This window comes from Protopterus annectens, chromosome 11.part0 (assembly GCF_019279795.1).
Source record: "Protopterus annectens isolate FY-2018-M chromosome 11.part0, PAN1.0, whole genome shotgun sequence".
In the NCBI taxonomy this organism is placed as follows: Eukaryota; Metazoa; Chordata; order Ceratodontiformes; family Protopteridae; genus Protopterus; species Protopterus annectens.
Window position 1 is genome coordinate 567,821,647 of NC_056745.1, and position 23,046 is coordinate 567,844,692.

The window sequence follows — 23,046 nt, forward strand, 5'->3', positions numbered from 1 at the left end:
TGGTTTTCTGCTTGGATCTGAGAAGTAAGTGCTGAAAAGGAGAGGTCCCAGCTCAGAGACCTGAAGTACACATCTGGTTACTACTATAACTTTCTAATGAGGCACCTCCAGTTCACACTCTGTGGATATCTGTCAGCTTGCTGTCTGTCTTACTGCACAAGGGCCAATTTTTAAAGCATATATCTTCTATATGATGCCAGAATGGGGAATGTTGCTGAAGGCCTTGGCTGGGTGAGGAGACACTGTATATACCACATGGTTGCCATCTAAAACCTTAGTAACTCTGTCAAAGAAGTTTGTCAAGTTCAGTAGACAGGATCCACCCTTCATAAAGCCAAATGTTGGGATCAAATTCTAATAATATTCTTTGTATTGTAATTTATGAGGTCACTTAGATTTTCAGATATTTCAATATTTTGGATAGAAGTTTGGCAGTGAAATTGGCACTTAATTTTGTTTACAAAGATATTGGCAATTTTGTTGGGTCCTAATAGGAGGCATCATTATGAATACGTTCAGAACAAAGTAGTGTATTGATTTGTACCTAAAGAAGGATTTATAATTATCTTTAGCTTCAGAAGCCAGCATAAGTTCAAGTGTTCTTTTAGCAGACCTGATAGTGTTTTTCAGTTTTTTTTTTTTTTTTGTAATATTTTGAATAGTCTCATTCTGGTAGGGCCTGTTAGCTTTATGCATTTTTCTGAATGGTTAGAATTCTTTAATGAAACTTGCTGCTGGGTCAAACTAAGCAGTGGTACAGTCATACGTGAATTTTGATATTTCATCATAGAGTAGGTTGATGTTGGCATATATAATTAGCGGGGGCATATATAATTAGCGGGAGTGTGCAGGAGGATTCAGTGAACAGCAGACAGTACTTATATGGGGTGCTGTTTCCCCCACACCCCCTATGTGGAGGGGGCTGCACCCCTAAACCTCCTGCTAATTATATATACCAACTCTGAGGTTGCACTAAATTGGGGAAAGGGCAGGTTTTCTTATAGTTAAGGTACCAGTAAGTAAGTAAGTAGTACATTCCGGTTCTGTTATGTTGGCCAACTATGGCCATTTGATGAATTTATTTTCAGATATATGCCTATTTGGTAAAAGTAACATTTGATATTTAATGTTCGGGGAATAGCAGTTTGAAGGAAGTCAGCTGTAGGTAGCGGCCCGATGACTAAAAAGCTCCTTATACATTCCTTGTAAGACTCAGCAAGTAACAGCCAGCCTTCCGATGTTTAAATAAAATAAAAGCCGCAAAGGCTTGGTATTTGGATGGCTTTATTGTCAGCTGAACAACGTTTGTGAATAATGGGGCTGGTGGTCCTTTAATCAGATCAAGAGTTTGGATTGAGTTACAATGTAACGCGCAGGCTTTGTAACTATTAAAAAGTGTAATTTGGGATAAAGAATGTCACTCTGAAGAAATCTCTGTATACAATTGGGATGAAAGCGCTTAGTTATTGTGGATTTATGTATTTCAATAAAAGTTTTTATATTATTTAAACATCGGAAGGCTGGTTGTTATTTGCTGAATCTTACAAGGAGTTTATAAAGAGTTTTTTAGTCACTGGTCCATTACCTACAGCTGACCTCCTTGTGAATTTGTGGTGTTTTTATTTTACTGAATAGCAGTTTGATGCAAGTTCCAATTAATGGCTGAACACAGACCCATGGGGGCAGCATGCTCCCCAGTTTTTATTAATATAGTCATGGCTGAATGGGAAAAGAGGTATGTTTTAACTCAGATTTTGTATATTGCTGGATGCAATATACTAGGTACCTGGCTGATGTATGTATTCTATGTACAGGTTCCAGAGAAAGGTTAACTGACTTTTTAGACTACATCAACACAAACACATCCTTTTTATAATTTAGTCACCAGATGTTTGCCAGAAATTATGTTAGTTGGATGTAACAATAACCAAAGACATACTTAACAATATGTTTGTTTCCAGCATTCAACACAAACTAACTTGAATTCATTATTGCACTATGGAAGTTGTCAAAGGAAACCCTTGGTTAATGGAAAAACGGTCCATCTGGCAAGGATGGGATCAGGTGATAAGGTATTGAGACATTAATAGATATACTAAAGAGAAGGAGATATACTGAATATGTATTAAAAACATTCAAGGTAAGGTAACTCAAAAGAAGAGAGATGGAGGATGTACCCCTTTATTAACAAAATTATTGGTTGAAAGTGATATTCATCTAAAATCAAGGGTAAAATTGAGTTCCATATGGAAGAGATATGATTATGACTTACTCAACCAACAGTCTTTACATTAGAGTGATTATTAACAAAATTGCAATCTATTTAAGGCCAGTAACAAGTAAACTGGGTTTAAACCCAAGATCTGAACATAAAAAAAGTACCACTTAAATTACCTGATAGAGAGATAAAAGGACCATTATAACAATCAGTTAGGAAATAAAAACAAGATAGGGACTTACAAATGTAGAAGATGTAGACAATGTTATTTAATACAGGAAGGTAATGAAATTGTGATTAATGGTCAGTTTACTTATCTTAGTTTTTTTTTTTTAATTGTGAAAACATTGGGTGGTTTATGTTGATTAATGCAATGAATGTCCCACTTTCTATATTTACAAAATAGAACAAAGCTTAAAGGATAGATTATATGAACACATGTGCAACATTAAGAAACAAAACTTTAACAATGCATTGTTTAGGCATATAAGCTAGTGACTTGAACATAGATTTGCATTCCATGTACTAGAAAACATATTTGAAAAGTCCAGTGGATGGACATGGAATGAATGACTTGAAGCCAAGCTTAAAACCAACACTGAAAATGTTCCAGGTTTAAATGATTAGTCCTCCATTTCCTGTATTCTAAAGTTGAAGTCTATGAAAATATAATGTGGTGAATTGATTTTACAAATGTTATAATAACTATTTATAACAAATATTTTATAATAGCTACAATAATATTTATTTATTTGTTGCCTTTGTTTACCAGGACAGTTCAGCTTGGCAGCAAGTCTCATTTTCAGTGTAGGCCCGGGGAGAAAAGTTCCAGAAAATACACACACTTGCATAGTTTAAAATAAAATATACAAACATTTTACTCAGTTTAAACAATGTGATATGCAAATATTGTAGTAGACACAGTATAGTATGCACATAGTTTATTAGTACAATATTTAGGCACTTAGGAAAATCTGGAATAGTACGAGAATTAGTTAAGGAGAAACTGGTATAATAGTTGAATAAACAGGGAATGTAGGTGGAGAGACTTCTTAAGAAAGTATGCAGTAGAGATGCTGCTGTTGAGGTAAGGAAAAGTATATAAGTGGTAGAGATGTTGCTGGAGAGGTCAAGAAAGCAAAAACATATGGAAGGAATTGGGAGGGTAAATGGGATAAGAGAGGAGAGGTTGTGTTAGTAAAGACTGGTGCAGTATGTTAATGGGGTGAAATGATAAGGCAGTCCACATTTTGATAAGAGAGATGTGGACATGGGATGAAGGAAGTGGTGGTATAAGAAAAGCTGTGAGAGGAGCAGTGAAGAGATGATATAGAGATGGTGGCGTGAGAAAGGGGAGTTGTCAGGTGAGAGAGGAGAGTGAGCTGTGGTGAAGCAGCGTAGAGTTACGGAGATGTGTGAATAAGTAGGCCTGATGGAGAAGGGAAGGGAAAAGTGTGATAGAGAAGAAAGAGTGGCTTAGCCAGGGTAGGATGAGGAACATAACCATGAGGGACTTTGGCATTGTTGAAGCTTGAGAGGGAATTATTCAGCTTAAATGACAGAAGGATGTTATTCCATTGTTTGGCAATAGACGTAAAGAGCACTGTTTGACTTAGTGGAAGTTAGGAGTATTTTATTGTTAGAGTGTAGTTGTCTTGGAGTTGTAAATTTCTGTAGTGTGTGCTGAAGAGAGATAGTTTTCAAGCTTGTGTATAATGTTGTGGGTGATCACCAGATGGGAGTAGTTTAGGTAATTTGGTAATTCTTGCCAGTTTAGCTGTGTCAGGGCTAGGCAGTGATGATTACAGTATGGTAGGTTGCAAGCAAACTTGGTTATTTTGCTGTAATAAATCTCAAGTTTATTTTTTAGAGTTGTACATAAGCTTGTAAAAATTGATGGTGTATAATAGTGAAGGGAGGATATAAGAAGATGCTAGGTTTTTCTAGAGTAGTCTGTGAGAAAGTTTTTAGAATTATGTAAGTAAGAGAACTTTTGATGTGTTCTTCTAATGGCTTGGGATATGTGCAAGTTGAATTTTAACTTATCATCAAGAGTTACCCCAAGTAATTTTGTATTGGATAAGTTTCTGTTTGTGTGTTATTGGCTAACATAAGATAGAAATTTTGTTTTTGGACAGAGAGACTTTTGTGTGTGAAGAGCATAAGTTTCTTTTTTTTCACATTTAGCAGAGGTTGGTGGTTAGATAATTAGGATTCAATTGAAGAGAACCTGTCTGGGTAATTATTTTAGCTGGCTGAGGCTTTGAGCTGAACATATAAGGTTGGCATCATCTACATATTGTACAAATGATGAGCAAGGGACTGCTTTGTGGTGTTTGTTGGTAAAGATGTTGAACAAAAAGGGGCCTAGATTTGAGCCTTGGGTTACAGCAACTGAGACTGGTAAGAAGGGGGATAGTTCTTGTTTCCATTTTAGTGCTTGTAATCTGTCCGTAAGGTAGCTGTGGAACTAAGTGGGAGAGGCTCAGAGAGACTAGTTCTGTGAGTAATTTATGATGGAAATAATGAGAGTATTGATTGAGTGAAGTGGTTGTTGAACAGCGTGGGTATAATAGTGGAGTTGTTAGCAAGAGGGGAAGATGTGGTAATTTGGCTGGGGAGAAACAGTCTTTTTATGGATAACCACAATCTTTTGGGCTTGTGTTTGGTGCTTGTCCTGTTGGTTACAGTAACAGGTAGTTTTATCTGATTTAATTGTATGTTTACAGACATTTCAGAAGTGTGGAGAGTTTTGCCAGGGCTGCTGTGGTCTGATATCGTGTTATATTTCCCATGCCTTATCTCTATTTAACATGAGTTGTTTTGTGTCTTTGGTGAGCCAGTGGGCAGGATTTGATATGATTCGTTTTCTTCTAATAGGGGTAAGTTTGTTAAGTATGGTTAGAAATGTGTTATTGAAATGAGTTACTGCATCATCAAGGGGTACATTTTTAAGGATGTTCCAGTTATATTTACAGAGGTATAAAGTGAAATTATCTTTATTAAATGTGGAAGATTATGTACTTGGTTATATGCTATGTGTTTGTGGGAGTGATGTGTCTTTCTCAGAGGAATAGTAGGGATAAGGTCTGTGTTTGTGCCAGGGTCTCTAATGGCTCTGTAGACCTCACATGTATACCTTTATCTCCTCCTTAGTAGATTTTTATTCTGTCTACCCTATGTAATCCTAACTCGCCGCTCTTACTATTTCCTTCATACTCTAGCCTATATTCTCTCTCTGGACTCTCTACCTACCCTATTTACTCCGATGCTAGTTTTTCTCCTTGGATCCATGCAATAAATTATCAACTATCTTAGCTCCTCTACAATACCTTAGACAGTGATTTATTTTTTTAATTTGTTTTTACACAATACATTGGTATTTCTACCTAACTCAAACATTCTAAGTAATTCCTGTAATATTCATTGTATGTATATGCTTTCCCATCAATATGTATTCCTTATATGTATTTTTAACTATTGTACTTTAAACTAGAGATGTTTTATGATATGTTTTGTTCGGGTCTATATTATAAACCCGAAAGCTGAATTACGAGCATATGAAATCATCGATACATAAAGGTCAATGTGTGAAATGAGTGAACAACGTAAATGCCGAAAGGGAGAACGCCGAACCTGATACCGGAAGCAACAGCGCCATACAGGTAAGGTAAACCCAACTCAAAACACCTAAACTAAAACACTTTTCGAAACGTTTTTGCAGGGGGGCAAGCCCCCCTGCACCACCCCTACTTAAATATACCAACTCCGAGACTGCACTACAGTGGGGAAAAGGATTTATTTCCTCATCCCCACGATCACCCTGCTGGCCGAGGAAATACGTCCGGTGTTCTGTTCGTTCATTTCGTACATCGACCTTTATGTGTCGATGTAAACGTATTTGCATAATTCAGCTTTCGGTTTTATAATATAGACTCGTTTTGTTCTGCCTAACTCACAACACTCTTAGAAATTCCTTTAGTATTCATTGTATGTATATGCCTGGCCATTAATATGCATTTTATATGTATTTTTAACTATTGTACTTTACACTAGTCCTGTTTTATGATGCGTTTTGATTTGTTTTGTATCTATTGGAGATTTTCTCCCTGTTTCTCCCCTGAAAATGGGCACCTACCCAGTCGGACTATCCTGGTAAACAAATATGAAATAAATAAATAATAAATAAAGGTAGGCAGCCTGAAATGTTTGAGACAGCGGCTAGAATCCAGTCTAAGGCTGAGTGCCTATTGGATCTTTTGGCTATTCTGGTTGTACTGGTGATTAATTGGGTGAAGATGAAAATATTTATGTTCAGGGCTGCAGATTCAGACTCAGTGAGTTGATAGTCAATATTGAGGTCACCTAAGATAATGGATTCATGGTTTATGTTACAGGAGATCCAATAAAGTATGTCTTTGACTAATGGTATTTTTATTGCTGGGTGGGATGTAGCCACAGTGCAAATGGATGTATTTTTATTAACTTGGGGAAGACCGATATTTAGTTCTGCATTTGAAAATCTTGGTGGGTGTAAGGATATGCTAGTAGTTTAGGGCCGTTATTGTAAATTATTGCAATACCACTGGCTCTTTTATGCTGCCACTTTTTCTAAGGATATTGTATTCTGGGGGAAGAATTTGCTGATTTGAAATGTGGGTTTTTAGCCAGGTTTCTGTGGTTACTAGTATATCAAGAGTTCATGTTGCAATACAGGCATGCAAGTCGGATACTTTATTATAGATACTTCTAAGATTTAAATTTAGTAATAGCAGGCTATTTTTTTTTTGTTGTCAAATGCTGGAAAGGTTGAGGATGAGCATGTAGAGTTGTTTGTGTTGGTATTGTTTAGAGTGGGATCAATAACTGATATTGACCTGCAAGTGTAGTGGCTGTGAGGAGATGGGTTAAGGGTAGGGTGTATATCCCCACTGAGAGTGGTTGGGGTGCGATTGTAGGGTAATTTCCCTGATTGCTTGTTTGTTAAAGCATAATGGCTAAAACAGGGTTTGAGCTAATCTTTGAAATAGTGGTATCTGAAATGTATTGCAAGAGGTAGTACAAAGACTAGGTGCAATTAAATGATAATAGAGTTGTGGGGTGGATGACAGGTGATAATTGTTAGGGGAGGTAAAAAAGAGTGGACAAATGCTGGTGTGGTATGATGTTGCTTGTGACAGGAGAGATACTAGAGACATATGGTAGACAGTCATATTAATTTAGAGAAATGAAAGTAAGTAAGAGACAGATGGTAACTGAGTGTGTATGCAGAATAAGGTTGAAGAGGTGTAGAAGTAGTTAGGAGTATGGAGAATCGAGTGGTATAGGAAGAGGAGGGCTGACATGGTGTTTGAATGGCTAATACTGAGGAGAGTAGAATGAGACAATATTTGTTTACAGATGGAGGTAGAGTAGCTGGGGTTAGAGGTGAATAAATGTAGGGGTAGTGTGGGTGGATTGGAATTGGGGATAGGGTAAGGAAGTGGAGTAAGCATGAGCATTGAGAGTGTGAATGGAGCACCATGGAAAGCTTATCACAGAGATGAAAGAAGAAAAAGAAAAACAATCAGCTGCCTTGTCCTACAAAACAGGTAAAGATTAACCAAATTGTTCTTTGCAGTATCAAAGTACGAGGAAAAAGTTAATCTAGTATGAAAAGGATGGAAATGCAATAAACAGAGTTTTAAAACCTTAAAAAGGTTGTCTGAGTTGTTAGTATGTGCTTAGAGTGCACAACTGCATTACATTTCTGTTGCTGAGGTGCCAATATTTAGACTGGGAAAGAAGATAGTTAGACCTTGAGCTGAGATTTAAAAGATAATGGTCAAGAAGTTGGGCAGGGGAATCGGGTGATAAGACATCAGCAGCATACTCTAGCTCTGTGGGTTGTTGGAACAGCATTATGGACTCAAAAATATAAATAAGTTAAACAGGTAGCACCAGCTGACACATACATAAAATAGAACTGGTTTGCTGTTGTTCACTTGACTGGTTCATGGAAGGAGTAGTTCAGGAGGGTAGTACTTTATCTGTGAGAGGCTTTCGTGGTCGCACAGGTCAGGGAGCCAAGGAAGTTGTCTCACAGAGGAGGAGTATGGGCTGAGTTGAAAAAGCAGAAGAAAAAAGTTTAGACTTTGTGGTGTAGCAGGACTAGAAAGTTAGAAGCTGTATTACTAATTTACTAATTTATTGTGGTTGTAGTTATATTATTGTTTTATTCACATGGATTTTAACCACCTGCTATGTACATTGTAATTGTACTTTATGAGTACTTTTTTATATGAATGTAAATGAAAGTATTACTAAAATATGTTTGATATTTATCTCAGTGGGTCATGTGACTTAATTTTGTCACTTGATGCATACTGAAGATTTCCCATTTGTTTCCAGGGAAGAAAGCACTAAATCTTTTATTTATTTTATTAAACTGTGTGCCATATTATAACAAGTTACTTGGATTTCTGTTATTATTTTGATACTTTATTTGCCAGCACTACAGTCTTGTTGGTAAATTCTTTGTAGGTGTTTTTGAGGCTCCTATTTGTTTGCAAAGATCATTGTGGTTTAATTGCAGATTGGTTATTGTTTTTATTATGTTGGAATCCTGAGTATGGAACATAGATTTGTAGAATAGCCAAAATATGGTGGAGCATTTAAAAAGGCAGCAAGATAATTGGATAGCTACAAGGATTGAAAAGTCTTGTATCATTTTTTGAAAAATATGTTTTTAAACATATTGCAGTATTAAGATGTTTTGGCTTTGTACGTGAAGCAGTGAATGAAGGTGCAAGAAATGTAAATACTAAAATAAACATGCATTTTGTAAAAACTGACATTTTAGCAAGTTCTGATGATACAGAGGCATAACTCCCTAAGTATAACTCAGATGACTAGAGTTTGAATAATAGCTCAAGTGCCTGATGAACCTGTGGTGGGGGGGGGGGGAGAAGGAATAACATGGCTTTTCTTGGTTGTCTCTCTTTAGAAGGGGGGTGTCACATGTCCAGTTTCTTGTTCCCACTGTAGAATCCCTGGTGGGGACAAAAGGTCCAGTAGGAATGTTGGCTTCAAGGGGAAAGGGCAGTCTTGATGGGTTATGTCACTAAGTCAAGTGAGTGCCATGCCCTTGTTGACAACCATTGAACTCAGACTCCTAGCATGGTTATGGGCATCTGCAGAAGGGTTCAGACCTTAAAGCCACAAAACTCTCTTGCTTCAAATGGGTGACAGCTCCCCCTCCCCCCGTTTGGCTCTTGCCACCTGGAGGAATGAATGAGATGTATAGGGCAACAAAGAAAGGAGACTTTAATAGTCACTAAGGCAGGGATAAAAAATACCCCCCCCAAAATTAAAAGTGACATTTTGCATTGACATGTTAAAATGCATAATGTTCACTTAGTAATGCAATGACAAGAAAGCTCAATGGCCCTAACTATGTTCTAGACAACCCTGAGTTTGATTAGCATCTCAGTCACTTGACAGGACGTTTAGGGAGGAAATGCATGCCCATTCTATGGGGAGGGGGAAAGGAACTGATTGCAGGCTATAGCACCAATTCAGAAGGAGAAAGGAGGGTGGCTTGCAGTCAGGGATGGGAGTGCTTGTGGCACACCAAGCCAGTGATGGAAGGTAGCCTTTGTCTAGCAAGGGCATAGGAGAATGCACTTGTGAAGTAGAAGGCTTCATTGCTCCCACAGTGATGAGGGTCAGATGTCCCCATTGCCCAGGGGAGGGGCTAGGCCAGAATTTCAAATGTCTTCATTGCCAGTATGCTGGCAAGAGCAAGCAGTCTGGCTGCCTGAATGATGCTCATCCAACAGCTTTGATACATAAGATCTAGTCCAGCTGGGAAGGATGGAAATTTGGCAGGCTTGGGGGCAAAACACATAAAGAAAAAAAAACATAATATCATGAGTACAGAAGCATAAAGGATCCATGTATCACATGGTAGGGCATCGAGTACAGTGGTATAGTCTGAAATGCTGCTGTTGGCTGCATAAAACTGGCCTCTGTATTATTCTTCACTCATAATAATACATCAAATGCTGGTTAGAAGTAGAGCACTCCAGAGTTTTATACACTCTAAGGATAACAAAGTGAATTCAAACTTACACCCTGGTAGTCCTTTTACTCTTTTCACTGGTCTGGTAACTTTTCTCTGCAAATACTGTTTTAGTATTATATCTTTCTTGAGTATCAGCAGCCATACCACATGACCAGTATTCTAGCAAAGGTCTGATTACGTTTCATGAATTTACTAATTTTCTTTGCAATTTATTTAATATGCAAACAGTGAATATCAGATTATTAAAAAGTAAATGTTAACTATCTGAGGTCTCAGTATGAATTCTTGGACAATGCTTTTACCTGTTTCTCCACAAACCAAAGTAAGATTTACATACATCATTCTTATTTTTCAGTCCTTTACTGATTTATAGAATCAATACAGTAATACATTACTTGCATTATTCCAATTAATATGAATGTTACATGCAGATATCTACTTTATCAAAGTTTTTGAGCAATGTAAATACTTCATTGTAACATTTTTCAGTTTGACATACTGTACTGGCTCAGTGCAGGGTATACTTAGTATTTTGGTGCCAATTGCTAATATAACCATTTTATAATTACATGCTTTTATAACACTAATAAAGTAGCCTCATATCAGGCAAGACTTACATTTAATTATCAAAAAACTGCCATTGTTAAGGATGCAAATCCTTAAAAAAAATCCGAATATTACCATCAGTTCTTCTATCCAGTCTTAATTTTATGTTTGATTTAACACTGCTCACTAAGCAAAAACAGTCAAACACACAAATTAAATATTTACAACCTAATTTGAGATCAGGTATCAATTAGTGACCATACCGTTTTATTTTCTTTTCATTATAAGTGTTAACGACGGAAGCAGTGAATTCTCTCCTTGTATTGGAGTCTGCTTTATTAAATAGATATACATCTAAGGTACTTTATTTTGTGTCATTGTCGTCTTCAACCTCATGTTCTCTTTCAACATCCCCTACAACACATTTTGTACTATGGAGTCCTGCTTCTAATCTACAGTTGTTCTCAGTTCCATATTTATCGATTCTGAAATTGCATTTTTTGCTTCTTTTAATAGTGATTTGCCTTTGTTTTTCTATTTTTTAATTACAGCTTTGTTAGCCAGCATCAACAATGAAGATAACAATGCTTTCACCTCTTGAGTATGTTATTTTACAGCAACCCAACAAAATTATCACTGCACGAACTATAAATTATATTCCAAGTATATTGGGGTGGTGCAGTGGTTAACACTGTCGCCTCACAGCAAGAAGTTCTGTGGTTCAATTCTCAGCTCGGGTACCTTCTGTGCAGAGTCTGCATGTCGTCCCTGCGTTCACTTAGGTTTCCTCCCACATTCCAAAGACATGTGTCTGGAGTATTTCTCCCCAGACCTCTGCTGAAAATTGGGCCTGTCCTAGCCAGACTTTTCCAGTCAATAAATGTTAAATAAATAAAAATAAAAAGTATAAATCTTAGGATGTTATTCATGTCATTTTTGAAACAAATGGGATTGGGCTTTGGCATAATGGATAAGGTGTTTACTTTACAGATATGAGGCACAGGGTTTGATTTTCACCTTTGACCTGACTAAATTTAAAATGATCTGCTAGCCTAATACTTACCTATAAACCTGTATATTCCCAAAAATAAAAGAAGAAACTCTTTCTGAAATATCACATCTCCAACATATGCCTCTTGTTGTTGTTGTCTTTCGGCTTTTCCCGGTTAGGGGTCGCCACAGCAGAACTTCGGTCTGCTAATGATTGGCAGTGGATTTTCCCGGTGCTGAGTTGCCAGCTGGACGCCCAACCTTCAACGAAGGCACGACCATTCCTGCATGTCTTTCAGAATGCCACTCGACCCACGGGGAGGACATGCAGACTCCATACAGAAGGCACTCCCTGCACACTAGCTGAGAATCGAACGGGAGAACCTCTTGCTGTGAGGCAACAATGCTACCGCTGCACCACCGCGGATATACAGCTGGCAGATATGCCTCTTATGTTTGAGAAAGTTTTTCATGTCTCAAACAGAAATATTTGCTGACATTTCCATGCATAATTCTATATTTTCTCAATTTAATTGCATATCTAGGATTAAGATAGATTTCCCTCAAATAATTATCTGTAATATCCTTATTTATTTGTTCACACCATGCTAGTTTTACCTTTGTACTGCATTGATTTCACAAATCTAATACTCCCATATATGCTCTATTTATTAAACTTTTCTGGTCTACCTCTTCTATTCTGGCCTCAGTTATAAAATATACTATTTATCATTTAACACAGTTATTATTTTACCTTTGCATATCTTCCTTGAACTTCATTATTAAACATGCATATCTAGGCTTCTCCCATTTTCTTACCTCATTTCTGTTTTTTTTTGTTCTTTTCCAAATGCCCATGACATTCTTTTCTATGTCTTTCTTGTTGCTGTATCTTATATAACATGGTGATGTTAATTATTCTCTTTTTCAAGGTCTGACTTCCTTTAACATAAAGACTAGGTAGGAAAATACTTTTATACATAAGCCTGTAGATAATATTCTTTATATTCATTTCCCATGTTTTCCCAAATGCCTATGTGTCATCCTATTATTGTCATGTTGAGCACTTTGCCAATCATATGCTTCCATTTTGGCATACGTTCCATATCCCAAATCAAATATATTAAACTAAGCTGCATTATCTTATAGTATACCTCCTTATAAGGAAGTCACAGTGTTCCTTTGTAACTATTAGCTTTTCTGATTGTACTCTTTCTTTTTGGACATTCCCTAAATTCCTTAATTTCCTTTTTCAAATTCTTCCATAGCTGATGATTTCATTGACACGTATATGGCTGACCAACATAAAGAACCATTGGTTCCAAAAACATCAGTCTTATTATCCATGTCCATAAATAACAATTTCCATATTCTTATCTTACTTATAATGTTTTGAAGAATTTTTTTCCACATTTCCTTAGTGGCTGCCTATCAAAATGTCAGCGCTTGTAATGCCAAGTGCCAACAGACCAAAAAAAAAATCATAAATCCGTGAGAAGAGCAAATCTCAACATTATTCTTCTCCTTTAAACTTCAGAGAGCAAACCACACTTCTCCACCTGATGTGGGGGGGGCAAGATCCCCACCCCTGAACTTCTGCATACCAGCTCCAAGATCACAATAACTTAGAGAAAATGGAATATTCCAGGAAACGGTCATCTCAGACTTGATATATGTAAGCCCATTTTTCAACCCTTCAGTGTCTGTGTTTTGGGACTTTCTGTAGCATGTACAAACATTTCAAATGGTTTCCTTTCTTAGCTGCTTACTCAACAGCCTGCTTAAACCAAATTTTCAAATATCTCATCCTGTCATTACCCACAAAAAAGGGAAGTTCTGTACCAAGTCATGGTTGGGGGCGTAGTTAATTATTATAGCTTTTCTTTTCCCTTTAATCACTTTGTATCCTATTATACTATTAAAATATTTTTGTTTATCAAATATATATTTTATATCATGTTCTGGATTGGTAACATATTATATCATCAGCAAAAATGACTTTTTACTCATTAGTATTTTGTATGTATATACTTTTGTTTGATTGTCTTATGTCCCTAGCTAATGACTATAAGTATAAAGCAAAGATTAATGGTGAAAGTAGACAGCCATGTTTACTGTCTCTTGTAAGGCTAAACACTTTAGACAGCTTACACTTCACCCTAATTTAAGTTTCTCTGTAGATATTAAATAGTACTATTGTCTGTGTATGGAAAACCAAATGTCTCAAGGGATCTCTTCATAAATTCCTAACTTAATCTGCTGTCAAATGCTTTCTTGTCATCTGAACTTATTAACATTAATATATTATTATTGCTCAGTGCCTACTTTTGAATCATAAAGATTCTATTAATATCATCTAATGTCTGCCTACCGTCTGTCAACCCATTTCAATCCAGGTATATTATTCTTAGAAATATCTTTGCCATTATTTTTGCCAAAGTCATCATAAACATTTTATAGACATGATTCAGAATCAAAATACAACTGTCTGATTCTGAATCAAGACAATATTTCTCCTCCCTTGATACAACTGCTAAATGAAAAGCATATCCCCATCAAGAAAAATTGGGTTTATATTAGTTCATCAAAATATGTATTTGTTGAATATGTATTCATTGACAGCTAAACAGCAAACTTCATTACAGTGAAGCATGGAATTTTTCCCAGCATTAAGAACCACTAAGCCATTAGCACAGCTTTGCCCTTTTCCCCACCATAGTGCAATCTGTGAGTTGGTGTATATAGTTGGGGTGTGGGGGCACAGCCCCCCCCCACATTAGGGGTTATTGGGGATGAGTCCCCCCACTTGGGTGGGTTTAATTTAGTGCAGTGTGTGTTCTGGAGTGCTAGGTGGTGAGTGGTTCCTAACTCTGTGAAAAATTCTATGCTAAACTGTAAGGAATTTCCCTGTTTAGCCTTCGATGAATACATATTTTGATGAACTAATAAAAACCTGAAAAAATTGTTAGACTACTAGCTAGAATTTGATTCTCTCCTGCTCCTTATTCAATACCAGAGGCTTTCATGTATTCTAATTTTCCATTGCTTCTTTAATTTCAATTTCCTTTATTTTTGATAATACCAGTCTTTCTACTTCTGTGAGCTGTGAATGTTATAATTGTCTTAAATATGTTATCATTTCTTCTGTGTTACTCTTTAACCTTTATGTCTTGTTTCTAGAATGTACTGAAAGAATTCATCCTTACATTCATATTTTTTCATGGATCCACTCATCCCTTACTGTTTTCATAATTCCTTATTTTGGTTATAATTCTTTCATCCTTTAATTCTGTCAAGCATTGAGCCAACAATTTGGTTACTCTAGTGTTATTGTCAAAAAAAAGGTGGTTTATAACTATTGCTGTGTGTTCATTCATTTTTTTCAAAGTATTTTGCATAGATGTTCTAGTTTCTTTTAATTGCTTTTCAACCTTTGTTTCACTTATTCTTTTTTGCTTCTATAAATCCATTCCTTTGAAGCCCTCTAGATGTCTACTACAACTATTATTCTAAACCTCATTTGTTTTATTTTGATCAACTACACTTCTAATCTTCAGTTTACAATTATCAAGTTCTTTGCGAGGTCTTAACTGCTTAGATTCACTTAAAGTTTAATCCACCCAGTCACTAAGCAATTCCCTTTAGAAAACACCAATGTTTATTACACTGTACTTCTACTTGCTTACCAAGCTTAATTTGTATAATTAAGTAGTCTAAACTTATTACAATTTTGTTTTGGTATGTAACATTTATCTAATCTTGTCTAGAAATCATATTTTACTGCAAAATGAGTATATTCCACTTAATTCTGTTTTATTTTCTTTACATCAATAAGCTTAAATATATGTATCTATTTTTCTAAGAATGTACCCTCCACCAGTATTCTGTTATACCTTGTCCCTGCAGGGACATCTTCCTCATTTACTATAATGTGTCAGTTTACTGCTACTACCACACATCCTTGTTGAAAGACTATAATTTCTCCCAATAATATTCTTTATATCTTCTCTCAATACTTTTGGTAGAAAATATTGTTCATTCATTGTAAATCTGACACCTTACAAACAATCTCTTATAGCTGTAAATATTTTTTGCCTGTCCATCATTTGCTCTTTAATCATTATTCCTACACCCTTTTAATTAATATTAATGCCATTTTCTCTCACTTCCTTCTATTCCAGCAAAGAAAGCTTTACAAAAGTTTCATACTTTCTTTAATAATTCAGGTGTGTTTTGTGTAACATTAATACAAGTGCATTACTACTGTAAGTATAGTACCTTCTGTCACACTGCCAGCCCAGTTATCAGGAATTTTATAAAAAAGTATGTGTCATTTGTGAATATTAATATGATTTATATAGAAGTGTGACAGAAGGAGATACTGCTAGCCCAGCTATCTGGAAATTTGTAAATAATTATATGTCATTTGTGAATATTTATATGATTTATACAGAACTATATGTTATATGTATATTAAACTACTGGTACATAAGGGTGTGTTGAACAGGGTTTGTACAGTACTGAGTTTCAGGGATGTGTCCACAGTGCACCCTACTGGAAAAGAACAGAAATTTATATAAAATATATACCTGCGCAAATGTATATGTTGTAATCAAAGAAACTGGTGCATAAAAGGTTAACTTGCAAAACTTCAATAAAATAAGTTGAAATTAAAGTGTTTTACGATTGTTATCTCTTATTTTCAGTGTAGCAGACACAATGTCTAGAGCTAAAAGTTTTTTGTATTGTCTTGGAAAAGAAGTAATAACTAGGTTTGAGATGCAGAAGTGTTTTATTGTTTTATGACTTTCAGGATCTGTCAACATCTGAGAGATATGTATTTTTCACATATGGATGTCAAATTCTGTTAGTTTCTGACAAAAGGGGGTTTAGCCTGGGAACTAAAGTCAGGTGACAAAAAGTGATGTCATCCAAGCTAACCCAGCAGTAATATTTGATATTAATTTAAGAACTCTCTGAGAGAGAGACTGGACATTTTGTATTTTGGCTTTGACCTGCAAACATCCACTCATCACCGCCTTCTGCACTTGCCTTGCTGTAAGTAAGTTTCTAGAGCACGGTGACTGTTTTAGATTCAGATAGGAATATAATAAAGTATAACTTAGGTGTTTTCTTTATTTATTTGAGACTGTCCTGCAATGTTGTTTTAAATATTTTCTGTGATTTTGAACACTGAAGTTACTGGGTTGAGTTACTGAGTATTGTCTTTTTCTTTTATTATTAAATATATTTAAATCTATCTTTGTGGCTATTTGTGAGACATATGTAAGCCCTTAGAGTACTTGCATATCTATTTGGAGACACTGTACAGGCCACTCTTAAATGGCCTTGCTCTTGGTCAGACTACCTTTTGGATTAATAGTAATATTACACAGTAGGATTTGACACCCTTTAGTAAGGCCCTTAAAGTAGCTGATAAGGGGTTCTAGTGGCAATGATAACTACCTTATAGTCTGGGCAGAAGAGGGCATAGCTAGTAAACCTGTGCCAGCCTTTCACAGATGTGTGTTTGTGTATAAATCAAATCTCAAAGTGTGTGTGCATGTGTGTGTGTGTGTGTGTGTGTGTGTGTGTGTGTGTGTGTGTGTGTGTGTGTGTGTGTGTGTATGTGCATGTACTTGGGCAGGGCCATGAAGCACTGGTTGGACAGAGAGAGTGTTGGGAGGACTTGGCTTGAAACCCTGGCTAAGGACTCAACTCTATAGCTGTATCAGTGGGGAGTCTTACTGGAGATCTGGGGAGTGAGGGAGAAATCAACTCCAGACTGACTGTAATCTCTGTGTGCTCTTAAGGGAAATTGCACTTTACTGTGTGTGTACTTGTCATCCTCCCAAGTGTACATCCCCCACTTGTGCTAGTGGTGAAGACTGAGGCTCCTTCATTACTGGGCCAGTGCTGGCGCATCACACCTTCGTTTTTTCCTTATCAAGTCCATTTGTGCTGTAATAAAGATTATATTTCATTTTACTTAATGTCTTTCTTTCTTTGTCTTTCTGTTATTGGGCCTTCACAGTCTGTGTGCCACTTTATGTATTTTCTCTAATATTGTCTGAACTGAACCTTGTCTCTTATTACAACATGCAGTTCCCTCCTTCCCCAAGAAATAATCAGCAAATGTACTATTAACTACTTATTTTTGCAAAGCCACATAGCTGATGCTCTTTACAAGCAGCATCGTAAACCTTCTTGCAAATAAGGCAAGACGACATCTATTATAAATTACTGATCTGTTTGCTATCATACATATATCACTGAACTGTTATTTCATTTCATATTTTATTTCTGAAGCAGCCCATCTATCCTAGCCAATAAATATTCCATATGCTGTTTGCTTTGCTATCCACACACAGTGCAGTCTAGCAGTGCTTATCAAGTAAGGCAAACTGCTTTCCAAGAGCACCAGAGACATGCCATTCCTCTGAAGCCCAATAGATAATGTGACAAGAAAATGAAATGAAATGTACTTGTTTTCTCACTGGTAATTACTGATCACCATGGCATCACTACAGTTACAGTAATTGACCTCCTGCCTTTAATCAACTTCCCTCAGAGTATCCAGTCATTACATTTGTGAATATATCTAGCCTACACTCAGGCAACATAATTAACTCACTAATTTTGCAAGCATTCCTAGACCTAGTGCATGTGTTACTAGAGCTAACATTATACACTACTCTGTATTGATTTCTGTCACATATTTATTTTATTTAAGCATGAACTTTTATCAGATTGCATACAGTAATAAGGTGAAATGAAGTAGTTATTTTCACACTGGTAGTTACTGATCTCAGTCATTTTATATTACATAATATATTAGCTTTCTTTTTCATGTATCAGTCATTTACTATCTCCCCTTCTCTTTTGCGCTATCATAGTGCCTTTATTAAAAGTAACATAAATGCAGTCTACAGTTTGAGAACTTCTATAAGCATGCAGTATTTGATCCCCCTTCAGTTAAATATAAACATTCATCTTTAAGTAAAAATGTTGACAATATTTAAAGCATTACATTTATATTATTTAAATGGTTATTTTCTGTTTAGTATTCAGTGGTCTCAATGTTTCTGACATGTCTTCATTTAATGTTCCCAGTGCATTATTTTTATGTACTCTTCCACTTTTTTGAAGCTGTATTGTGCCTTTTATTGTATCCCTAATTTTATTTTGGAAAACAGGAACGTTCTCTGCAGGCAATCTCTCCCTTTAAGTGTCTGCAGTTTGCTTTTCTGCAGTTGTTGCCTGTCTGCACCATTTTCTTCTGCTTCACCTTTCTGAGTTCATCTTGAGCCCATTGGGGGTTTATAGTTTTAATCAAAGTAGATAGAAGATGCAAAGAAAAGCAGGATACACTAATTTGAAATGAAGATATTTTTTCTTTGCAGAGTCTTATAGAAGGGGGGAGAAGAATATTTCTGTTAGTTTATGCTTGGAATAAAAACTCATTACCCCATATATCTTCAACCTTTAAGACTGTTTCCTTCCTCCACAGAACAGAAAAAATATTATCCTTTAGCTGATATGTCTACAATTTAATGTGTAGTAGATCTCAGCTGTTTTCTCAGTCTCACATTGATAATATTTAATCTGTGTTATTTCTACATTGATATCATCCATAGAAAGTCCAGGCAATCTGCTGAATTATATTCTCATAAAGACTTTATAATTCTTCCATTCAGTTTCTTCAGATAGTGCTGTATACCTCAATTCCTCTCTGCATGGCCTCCCCTCAAGCTCATCCAGTTTCATTGGCTTTTGTTCATATTTTAATTGCTGTTTCAGCATTGTTTTCATTCATCTTCTTTTCAGCAGTTTGCTTATCAAATATTTTCTGTGAATACCTGATTAAAACATGTTCTGCTGTTTATAGCCTTCATTTATGTTTCTCTATATCTGTTCCATCAGGGACCCTTGTATCTTGAAAATTTCAGAGTCCATTTGATCAATTTGTATTTCTCACTCAGTTGACTGAAGAGTTTTCTCCTTCAGCTGCCATTACCATTTGTTTTCTGAACTCTCCTCCACTACACTTCTTCAGTCTCCTTTGGAGTTTTCGCAGTTGTTCTTCCTTTTATTTTACTTTTTCTTTTTCTTGTTGACAGATCAGTTACTAATTTCTTTTCACAACTTACACTAGTTTGCAGGCTTTTGCTAATTTAAACTATTTAGTGCACTGTTTATACCAGTGTTGTCATGTTGAATACTCTGGACTCTAAATAAACATTGAAGAAACAAAGTGTTGAATATGATCATTCATGCCAACTAAATTATTTTTCCAAGAGTAGGTCATCTTGTGCCCCAAACAGTTTCATGCAATATGCAGTTTATAAATAATTAATGTAATAGTCTGAATACCGAAAGCTACTTGGTATTCATTATATGAATATTTAATAATGGTAATTATGAATAATTGTTTTGCATCTTGCATTCTACAACTGTAAGTAATCACTATCCTAATGGTTTGGTGATTTGTATATATATTCCTTTGTGTGGTGTTTTACTGGTGCATGTGTGAATTGTGTTTTATTAGACTTAGATTATCTGACAATTTACCACTATTGGATAGGTCTTCTCTTGATATTGTCTCGATGATGATTCCTGTTTTACCTTACTTGCCTATCTTAGGTTTGCCCAGCCGCACATCTGTACTTCCATGTGCACATGAATGAGTTGTCTGTTTATATATTGCAGATATACAAGGCGTTTGATTCTGCACACCCTTATATACACTGTCTGAACCTGAGCTATTATAAGTTTTAACAAGTGATATTCACAATGATTTATATTACTAAACATAGAGTTTGGTGGTGTTCTATGTCATGGCTGCAACAACTTTATTGTAAATTCAGGGGGCTATGTGAAATTAAATATTGGCAGATACTTTTGAGATAGGTTTGTAAATACAGTGCGGCTTATATTGCAATCACATTAGCAATCAAAATAGTTTATTATGCTTTCATATGTCCAATATGAAGGGTATCAATTCTTGTACCATGACTAACTTGAATGTTATTTGATGTACTTATATTGCTGAATATTGTTTATAGACTGCTGAAATTCAACTTTGTAATCAGTGCTATAGTTTGGAAAATTTCAGTCATATATGCTGATGTAACCTAACTACATTTCTCTCAATATCTGCCTGCTATTATGCTAATATTCATTAAAATAATTGTGTGTATCTTTAGTTTTCATTTTCTTCCTAACCGTGAATAAAATGCACTGACAGTAATGCCTCCGTTTTAGTTATGGCAAGAGACTGTAATCAACTTTGGATTAAGACTTTAGGAAAAATGTAACGTACTAAGAGTAATAAATTCAGATGAAAGTTTGATTGGAAATGACCATGTGTTCATAGACATTTAAATGACACATACAATGGTAGACAACCTACATAATGTATGTGAAATACAAATCTATGTGAAACTAATTGTGCTTTTATTCGTTTAAGTAATTTCACTGTAAAGACAGTAGCTGTTCAAGAACAGTTTTGTACCACAAGATACTCTCTGGAGTTACTGCCATAAAGAGATCACAACAGTGGTCTTATTATAAGTTAATTTATAATCAGAAGTAGCAACCATTTGTGATGTTTATTGGTCATCTGAAAATTTAAAGAAGGTGCATTTATTTGTTTCTTTGCTTGCTTGTTAACCAGGTAAATGGGCTGATCAAGGACCCTATTCAGCCAGGAACTCACCACTGGTACAAGACATATATACACACAAATGCAAGCAATATATACATGTCATAACTAACTCCTGTTTTCATGGTATTATAACAACGAGATAAAATCCTTTCTTTTTTCATTTCTTTCCTGCTGACCTCAGGTTTAGCAATCTGAAGTGATCCCACATGTCTGACTATTCATTTCATTGGAAAAGCATGATGGCTTAGTGGCACGATTCCAAACTCATCGTACTGAGAGGAAAATGACTGTCATACACATCATCCATTGTCCCTTTATGCATGCCATATAGTTACATCTGTGCAAGAAAGATGCTTGCGCTTTCAGGTATGTTCCCCACCCTTGATGTTCACTGATACTATCCAATGCATTGTGTACCTCTTTCAGTCTCCACCAGTGGGCTGTCAGGGCAAAGGCTCAAAAATCTGAGCACAGAGAGGAGAGCCAGCCTTTAGGTACTCCGTGCCTGCAAATCTTGTACTGCTATACCTTTTGTGCTGCATCAGTGACTCTTTTTCCCTTGTATGATAATGCTAGTGTTGAAATCATTCCTTTCTGTTACTTAATAAAGTAATTTCATGCAAGAACTAACATAGCATCTGAAATGACAGATTGTGAATATAATGGAGGGAATTTGTTATACTGCAGTCTTTGTGGCTTGTACATACAGAGCCTGGTTAGTGTTAAGCTATAGCTTTCAGTATAATGGAACAGTCTGCATCCTGACAGCATTCTCTCTCTTGTTGTAAACATTTATTATTTCTGTGTTTGATTAGGATTGATTATGCAGAATGGCACATGCATCCCAGTGACCAGCTGTCCATGTATATACCATGGGGTATCCTACCCTTTAGGAACCGTTCTAGAACAGGAGTGCAGTACATGGTATGTATATTCTGATGAAATGTCATAAAGTGGGTAGTGCAGTCTGAAAGGGAGTAAACAAACAGAATGAGAAATGTAAAACCTGCAGAGATCCTAAATAATAAGCTCATTCATGTCATATGCTACTCCTTTTCTAGCACTTGTACAGGTGGACTCTGGAACTGCACAGACACAAAATGCTCAGGTATTTAAATTCACATTCTAGCTTATATTTAACAGAATTTTTTTCTTCAGTACTGTGTTTGAAGTCAAATTTACCTATAAACTGTATACCTTTCTCTTCACAGCTGAGTGTTCCATCACTGGGAATTCCCATGTTGCAACATTTGATGGTCGTCATTTCACTTTTCTTGGCAACTGTCAGTATATTCTTGTGCAGACTGATTCAAAGACATTTACAATGACATTACAAAACATGCAGTGTGATCAGGTGAGTGCATATTATAGTGTATGTGGAATAGGAAATCTAGAGCCCAACATGTTATGCAGTTAAAGGTTTTAACATCTGTTCCTATTTTATTGTAATGTGTGCGTGTCTCTCTACTAAGCACTCATGCTGCTCTCTCTGTGACTATGCAGTCATTCCATTTCTTCTCCTGCACTCATCCCCCTTCAGTGGTACTGTGTTTTTTTCTT

General features: G+C 36.0%; 1 protein-coding gene across 1 annotated transcript in view; it reads left to right on the top strand.

Annotated features, from left to right (window-relative positions):
- OTOGL (otogelin like) overlaps positions 1 to 23,046 on the top strand; it is a 3,472,886-nt gene that overhangs the window by 617,787 nt on the left and 2,832,053 nt on the right. The window contains exons 13-15 of the mRNA XM_044088067.1: positions 22,302 to 22,410; positions 22,548 to 22,594; positions 22,698 to 22,840. Coding sequence (XP_043944002.1) covers positions 22,302 to 22,410; positions 22,548 to 22,594; positions 22,698 to 22,840 — 299 coding nt within the window. The remainder of the gene's footprint in view (positions 1 to 22,301; positions 22,411 to 22,547; positions 22,595 to 22,697; positions 22,841 to 23,046) is intronic.